The 8,200-nt window shown below is 37.5% G+C and overlaps 2 protein-coding genes across 2 annotated transcripts; one reads left to right on the top strand and one right to left on the bottom strand.

Annotated features, from left to right (window-relative positions):
• The first annotated feature begins 486 nt into the window (after window positions 1-486).
• On the top strand, window positions 487-2,983 carry LOC142526026 (uncharacterized). The gene is made up of 3 exons (XM_075630301.1): window positions 487-499; window positions 666-988; window positions 1,737-2,983. Exons 1-3 carry the CDS (start codon window positions 487-489, stop codon window positions 1,935-1,937), a joined length of 537 nt encoding a protein of 178 aa, XP_075486416.1. The 3' UTR covers window positions 1,938-2,983.
• Window positions 2,880-7,261, bottom strand: LOC142526395 (uncharacterized). Its single transcript, XM_075630759.1, has 9 exons — window positions 6,790-7,261; window positions 5,514-5,665; window positions 5,200-5,295; window positions 4,998-5,060; window positions 4,804-4,872; window positions 4,617-4,719; window positions 4,453-4,524; window positions 3,729-3,817; window positions 2,880-3,259 (listed from the first exon to the last, which is right to left on the bottom strand). Exons 1-9 carry the CDS (start codon window positions 7,103-7,105, stop codon window positions 3,110-3,112), a joined length of 1,110 nt encoding a protein of 369 aa, XP_075486874.1. The 5' UTR covers window positions 7,106-7,261; the 3' UTR covers window positions 2,880-3,109.
• Between the last annotated feature and the right edge of the window lie 939 nt (window positions 7,262-8,200).

Raw genomic sequence — 8,200 nt, 5'->3', positions numbered from 1 at the left:
ATGTCTTTTGTTTATGATTGCAGTGAATAGAATGATTTAAAACTGTGTTGGAGTATCTATGCATCTTGTATGGTGGGATTTTATTGTTGAATGTAGCTAGTTTTTTTCTTGTTGAGGTTGGAATTCATTTCTTGCAAAGAAATTGACATTCAGGACAATTCGGTCACCGGTGAATATGTAAGTTGATTTCTTGGGTGTATTCAAGGCAACCACTGGTGCATTGGTGGACTGGTAATCTTGGGTGTAGTTCTGATAGCATATTGGTTTTCTCGAAAAGAGACTGACCAGCCTCCACAGAATAGGCAGACTGATCATCTTTGGTGTGTTATTGATAGTGGAAAGATTTTCTCTGAAAGAAGTCGATATCTTAGCTGCCACTAAATACCTAGGTGGTCTGACTCTGCTCGTCTGGGTGGGTTCTATTGGATTTTGGACACTTTAGGCTTGGGCATTTCCAAATTAGAATGGAAATTGAATTAATACATAATGGGCTTGTCAAGTGGATGGTGAATTATGACTATCCGACATAGGATGGTGAGAAGGCTCACTCTCACGCACGTCGGCACAAGGGAGTGCAAATCAAGGACCTAATTTGCACTGAAAAGGCTCGACTTGTGCAAACGTACTAGCGCGATCTGGGTGTGTCGAATGTCGGACCGATTAAGACAAAATTTTCCACCAAGATTCACCTAGTTTTAGCTATTTTTATTTTCGAAAAATCAGTCCCGAGTCCTTAAGAACATTGTACTTCGTAGAGGCATCGGTTTGCTTGATTGTTTTGATCTTACATACTGCATTTTCATTTTCTTACGACATTAACAAGAATGATTTCCGGAATTTAGTTCAACAGCTCACTGGTTCACCATTGCGAGAACCTCCGTTTAGACCTACCCAATATCCTCCGAAACCCCCAAATAAAAGGTTGCAGAGGATTCATCCTCCAACTATAGCATCTGTGGCACCTATAAATCGAACCCAGATTCCCATTTAACCCCATTTGTCAATCCATGTACCAGCAAAATCCTCAGTGCCACTTCCTCTTCCAAATAATTCAGCAAGACCTCCTCATCCAGGCCAGTATGGTCAACCTCCACAAAATTCAATGCTACCACTTACACCAAGTGATCTTTGGACTAACACTACAGAGTCCCCAATATCGACTCATGCATGTTACCTTCAAATTCAATCACATATTCGGGTCCAATACAACCTCAAGCTCAGCTTCAACTTAGCAAGAACCCTCAAGTTAAGGCGTCAAAACATGCCTCAACCGCATGTACTTCCTAATCCTGCAATCCCACCTCCAAGAATAATCGGACCTCAGTCGAGTTTGCCCTCTCCTCGAACTAATGTTCTTTCAGATGTTTCTCATTGCCTCGGATGAATGGTCCGCCACCCTCTCTCCCGTGGATGAATGGCCATCCTTCCCCCATACCATCTCCGACTTCTCAATTCCTTTTACCTTTGTGATAGGACCGAGTGCTTACCGCTTTACCAAAAGTTATAGCTAGTAGTAATGGTGCAACTCAAATCTTTTAAACCGCACAACAGCTCAAGCACCATGGCTTGATCGCTCTACCAAGCAGGGACAATTATTGCACCCAAAAATCTCCATCCCAATAATTGCACTCCTTGCAATCAATGGGAATCGAACCCATGACCTTGGCTCTGATACCAATTCTAGGACCAAGCGCTTGCTGCTTTACCAAAAGCTATAGCTGGTGGTAATGGTGCAACTCAAATCTTTTAAACAGCACAGCAGCTCAAGCACCACGGTTCGATCGCTCTACCAAATAGGGACAATTATTGCACCCAACACTTTGCCTACCGGTTTCTCAAATTTGATATCTCCTCAATCCCCATATCCATTGCTTTCACCCGGATATTGGCATCCTCCAATTTCTCATTTTCTTCTGTTGCACACTCACGATTCTTAGATCCTGTATTGCCACTCCCTCCCTCGCCTGCTTATGGATTCGCTTTATCCCTAGGGTTTTTCCCAGCATCCAGCCCAAGATGGAGGAACCAATAGTCTAGCGCAAGCTTTTGACGTGGAAAAAAAGAGCCACATTATTTTCTTCTATTTTTTTGATGCTGATTTTATCTATCTCATGCCGTTACTTCTGCTCCAGAAATAAGCAAAGTGGGATGCCAAACAACCTCGATTCTTATTCACTGTCTATGTAAACACTTGGGTAGAGCTGCAACAAGTATCAGAGGTTAAGTTGTAATTCACATATCATGTAGGCCATTCGTATGTTGATTGAACTTTGCAATCATCATCTGTGCTATTGCATCATTATACGATTTTCATGTTAAATTATCTTGATGAGCTTTCAGCAAGTCGAGATTCTTGGAGACCTACAAATCAAATGCCACGGATGGTCACCCAATATCGTATTATTATGTACCGATTGTATTTTTGCTATGCCTCCTGTGACATCCACCATATCACAAAAACCCCTTTAAAGTCATACTGACTCTACTCGATAATCCGATCGTTGGATTTACATAGTCGAAAATAAAATACCAGATACGATAAAAGATTCGAATTCTTACAGATGAGAGACAATACCCATGATATTTCAATAAATATTGTAAAGCTCTAGACCTCTAGTACAGAATCTCAGTAGTGTATGAGAGTGAATGTTGATCTGCTAATGCTGGACACTTACCTCGTTCTTTTCTTTTTTAAATTAGATTAGATCTGTCATTTGTATATGTATATGTTACTAAAATATTAATTGCACAATTAAAACTTGGACAAAAATAAAAACATTTCATACATAATTTCCTGCTCCAACTCTTCAGACCACGATTGCAACCAGAATTTAGATGACGACTCATTAAATGCAATAGTCACCTCAAAAGTTGTCAAGTTTGGTAAAAATTCCGAAGTAAATAAACGCAACAAACATTTCCCATTTCTCGAATGTACAATATAAAGCAAGAAATTATCTGCACACTATTTCTCACAAGCCACTATACTTCGTACCTCTATAACCAGCTATTCTTGTTCTGTTTATACACAAACTCTGCAATACCTGCCTGTACTTCCATTAAATTCTCGACCATCAAAATATCAACTCCTCGAGTTTCTTGGACTTCATCATTTCCTTGAAATTTTACCTTCCAATTTAAGTTTTTTCACTCGTTGTCGTAGTCGTCGCTGATGGTCATTAATCTTCCAAAGACCGTGTCCCAGAATGACAGAAGAGTAGATGCCATGGGTAATAATAGGCGCAAGAATATTGTCTGTCTGCAATGTACATGTAAACAAGAAAACAACAGATTAGAACCATCCACCTGGCATCTCGTAAACCATTTCTACATAATGTTTGATCTACTATTGTTAGAGCCATGAGAAACCAAAACACAAGACCACTGTGAAGCTTACATAATCTAACCATCAATGGACCAATTAAGCATCATATTTAACATCGTAGAAGATTCCATTTTGTTGGTTGTTGCAAAATATTTGTCGCACAAAAATGGGTTTAATCCTAGCATAATTGTCCGGCCTAAATGTACGAGACTTGGTGATACCCAACACATGTACTGATCACTTTTGGATTATGTGAGACCTAAATGAGACTTATGTCAGTCACACTTACTTTATCTAATGCACCGATGTGCATCGCATGGGCACAGAAAATCTCATTTGTTAGCCCCTGATTACGTTACTACTTACCTACAGGAGTAAAAAGAACTGCATGGACTTGACTTACCTGAATCCATTCAAATCCAAGATAAAGGGCCAAAAACGCCTCAAGCAATGGGGAGTATATCTTTTTCATTTGCCTCCTTTCATACCAGGCTGTAAGATCAAGTGTTATACATTGTAAGCACAGATAATCTTAACACAAACTTGCATCCTGAAAATTTGTAAGCGGTATAGTGAAAAGATATTCACGAGTCACTAGCACAGATGAGTTAAGACATTAGGAATGCACTCAAAAATTTAGGTGAAAGGGTGTGGATTGTCAACTTTTAGAGGATAAATAAGCAGGATTTACAATGACTTTACAGATATACATGTTCTGAGAAATCGGGTCTGGATCTTTCTTTTCAACTCAGATTTTCAACATGAAATGCTAATGTTTCTCAACAAAATTAGAATCATGAATTTCTTAACTAGTGGATTGAAATCCTTTGCTTTCCACAAGTACCCAAGTGTATACAATAGTTCATTAAGTTTCACTCCTTAGGCATAGTGGAGAAAACTACATGCATTGCTACCATTCCTCGACTTCAAAATGATACGTCATTTCCTATAACATTCATTGGGTTGAACAACACATCATAAGCATACCATAATTTTCAAGTCAGAAACAAGAATATCTCATACAAGAAAGTGATAAAATCAAAATTTGTCGTAGAGTTCTGAAGCCAGGTAATACGGGTAAATGAACAATATGACCAGAGTTACTTCCAATTCGGGGAGAGACCAACCTGCAAACAGCTTTTTCAGATCTTCACGACCAGAGCGTGACTTTAGAACTGGTGCGACTACATAGGTGGGGTCTGAATGTGCACAAAAAAAAAATTCTCGAATTTCAGTTAATACAGTTACAAGGATATGCAATCAAGTCAAAGTGAGAACTGATACATCGTACCTTTGGGAGAAGCAGCCAAGTAATAGAGTGAACCAATAAGAGCAGCTGTGATAACAGCAGCATATGCCTGCGCAAATGGGACGAATGGAGGCAACACACCAGCCTGAATTTCAATATGGACTGTTAGAATCAGATATGGAATTATTTAACCTTTTATTGTTTTAAGGGGTGATTTTAGCTATTTTACCAGAAGTGTCATTCCTCGAGCATCAGCAAACAGATTGCTTCCTCTAAGAAATATTTCTGCTAGTGCTCCCTGAAATAAGCGACGTAAAAACAAATAAACCATCAAGGAACAATATCTTCTTACACTAGAAAGCAGTCAATCATTAAAAATATCTATTTACTTCCCCTTGAATATTTCAGAATATGGAGATCGACCTGAACAGCAGCACGGTAGAAAAGTTCCTCCCCAACAGAGCTTGCAGCAACTATGAGCATAAACTGAAAGAAGGGGGAGAACGAATCAGGGATACAACCAATTTTACTTGTGTAAACACATAAAAAATATGGCCCTGTTCCAATATCTAGAAATAATCGATCCTGTTGTATAAAAAAAGACCAACTTAGTCGGAGCTTTTACCTGCCATGCTGACATTCCATAAAAAAAACTCCGCAACTCCTCATCCTCAACATCCCTGATTGCACGAGCATGAGGAGATAGCTTCACAACTTCATCCTGCAATCATGAGAGTATGCTTTTTACCATCCAATTAAGACTGGATTTGTGAGATTTCATATATGAGTCGATTCTCAAACAATCATCAGACTTTAGGATGGAATGATTTTGAATTTGATATCTAAAGCTTTTATATGATGTTCTGGGTCTGGAAATGGAAAAACATATTATAACGAACACAACAAGAAAGTTGATTTCGAAGAAAAACTTTTTCATACATCTAGTATGAAGAGAAGGGCCATTATCGGTGGAGCTGCATATCCCAGCCCTTGAACGATTGCATTTAACGAGAGATCAAATCCTCCCATGCAATCAATACCAGAAAGCGAGCATATAAATCTTCCCGCCACTGCCATTGCACCATATATACCTAAGTCCCAAAAAAATAAGTGAAAGTTATATCAGAGAGTGTTCTCCATGATTCAGTCACGTACTCAAATTATCACAGAGACTACTCACAGGAAAGAACAAAATCAAATTATGATTGAAGTGCACAAACAGATAAGTATATTCAAGAAAAAGTATTAAATAGCAAGAGATGCAAAAATACATCATGTGCTGCTATAAGGGGAAAGATTCTAACGAGAATTACACGGTGTGTCCGATGTGAGATGTTTCGATGGATCATGAGTCCCATTTAGGGCTCACATGATCTGATAATTAATGCCTCTGGTGTATATGATAGATGTGTCATACCACGACCTTAACATGGAAATAATGATTTTTCACATCTATAAAACTACTCTTCACCATCAGATCTTGTATCCACTTTGTAGTGCAAAAAAAAAATGGATTCTCACTTAAATTGAACTCAATGTAGTGGAAGCGACATTCAACTCAAGGCATGAATCAGTTTGCAGGTGAGTTAAAAACGAGTATGCCGACACCAATATAAGCTCAACCGAACCTATTGGAATAAAAATCTCAAAGACGATCATAAAACTGCAAACGAACTAGTTTTGCATGAAAAAAACACTTCTCTTCTAACCTAAACGGACCTCAATATCTAGGATAAGCCTCACTATAAAGTAGACATAATACTTCGTAGTGCTTCTCCTTTTTGCTATCTGTTTTTCTTGTAACGAAGAAGCATAGGCTTTCATAAAGAATTGAACATACGTTGTTATGCCCAAGCATAGATCTAAAAACAGCGATGCAACTCAAATCTTATTAAAGAGAACAAATAGTCCAAATATAACTTTCTTATCATAAAAATCCTACAAATCGGAACCATTAATTTTAGCATCGAACTACTAACATTGAGCAAAAATCTAAAGCTTATAACAATGGAAATATCTAGATAGCCACACACAGGGGCGATGATAGCGGACCCATGACTTGGCTCTTGGAATAAACTTAGCATCAGAAATAATTTTCCATTTCTAAAATGGAAATAAATTTCCATTTAATGAAGGGAAGCCCGCATGTAAACTTCTTGATATAATTTCAGCAACCCATTAAAGAGCTTAGACAAATAAAGCAAAAAAGACTCACCAACTCCATAACCCAGTCTAACAATAGCTCCAATCTTTTCCCAGACAGGAAATTCCGCATCGTTGAAGCTCTGATTCAACGTGCTCACCTCCATAGCAGGAACCCTGTTGTACCCCCCCGCACTCCTCTTTCCTTCTCTACCCTCCACCGCCTCCCCACCTCCGCCATTGCTTTCCGCCCGGACCACCGTATAACCACTCGCCGTTCTCTTCTTCAGCACTTGGACGTGCACAAAATGACCCAAACCACCAGCAAAACCACAATACGAAACCGCCCTGGTCAGCTTCGGAGTCCGCGAGACGAACGAGATCTCCATGAAACTCAGCGGTTCGGACCCGACAATAAGATTTCGGTATCAGGGCTGTGTAAAACGGTGTCGAAGGGCATGGTTTTTGTGGATTGGGCAATTATGGCCGTTGGTTTTGATTGAAATTTGGTTGTTTTTGTATGGCGCCACATCAAGGTCAAAGGTGGGTCTCCCATGGTGGATTTGTACACACAGAAAGGATGATATTTCGAAGGGATATCCCTACAACCAATCACCTTCTTCTTCCTAGATAATAATAATATTGCCAAGATAAAATAAGAATTGAGTCTTGAATTTTGAGTACGCTATCGTGATACAATCTCATAAATTTTTATTTGTGAGTCTATCGATATTCACAATAAAAAACAATATTTTAGCATAAAAAGTAATTCATAGATGACCAAAATAAGAGATTTGTCTCACAAAATACCATCCGTGAGACTATCTCACACAAGTTTTTGTATTGAATTTTTTCAACAATCCATTTATTGGATTATTAGATCGAATCCAATTTGTAAAATCGAATAAATCATACAAATTGTAATTTTTTTTAATCAAAATCGAATAAACCAAACTGAATTATGAAAAAAACAATTATTTCGATAAGTAATAATCGAGTTAATCGAATTTTTTTTAAAAAAAATAAAATACGAAAAATTGGACAAGGATAATCTCGATAGTTATGATAATCGAGGAAGGGAATGTTACATTGAATCTTGACTATTGATGCCAATTATTAAAGAAAATATAGGACAAATTTTATTAGAACTCAACTCCAATTGAATAAAATAGCCATATGTAGTACATACTAGTGCCTCATTTGTAAATTTTGTATAGTGGGCTTGTATAATTGAAAAAATTATTTAAATAGGATAAATTTTACTATTTTCAAATTAATGTTTTTTTATTTTTTTTATTAGGAGTTATATGGTCATCTAATTTATGTTTTACTTTATAATATTTTTTAATTAAATAAAATATTAGTATTTTTGTATTTTATAGGGGTATTTTTGGCACTTAAAAATGTTACACCAAGACAATAAAAAGTAGTTAGGTTAAAACTCTCATCCTTTATAATATAGTATAGTCTTAGATAATATAAAT

The sequence above is a fragment of the Primulina tabacum genome, chromosome 15 (assembly GCF_025594145.1).
Source record: "Primulina tabacum isolate GXHZ01 chromosome 15, ASM2559414v2, whole genome shotgun sequence".
In the NCBI taxonomy this organism is placed as follows: domain Eukaryota; kingdom Viridiplantae; phylum Streptophyta; class Magnoliopsida; order Lamiales; family Gesneriaceae; genus Primulina; species Primulina tabacum.
Note: the sequence above shows the minus strand (reverse complement) of the source record. Positions and strands in the feature narration are given on the sequence as shown.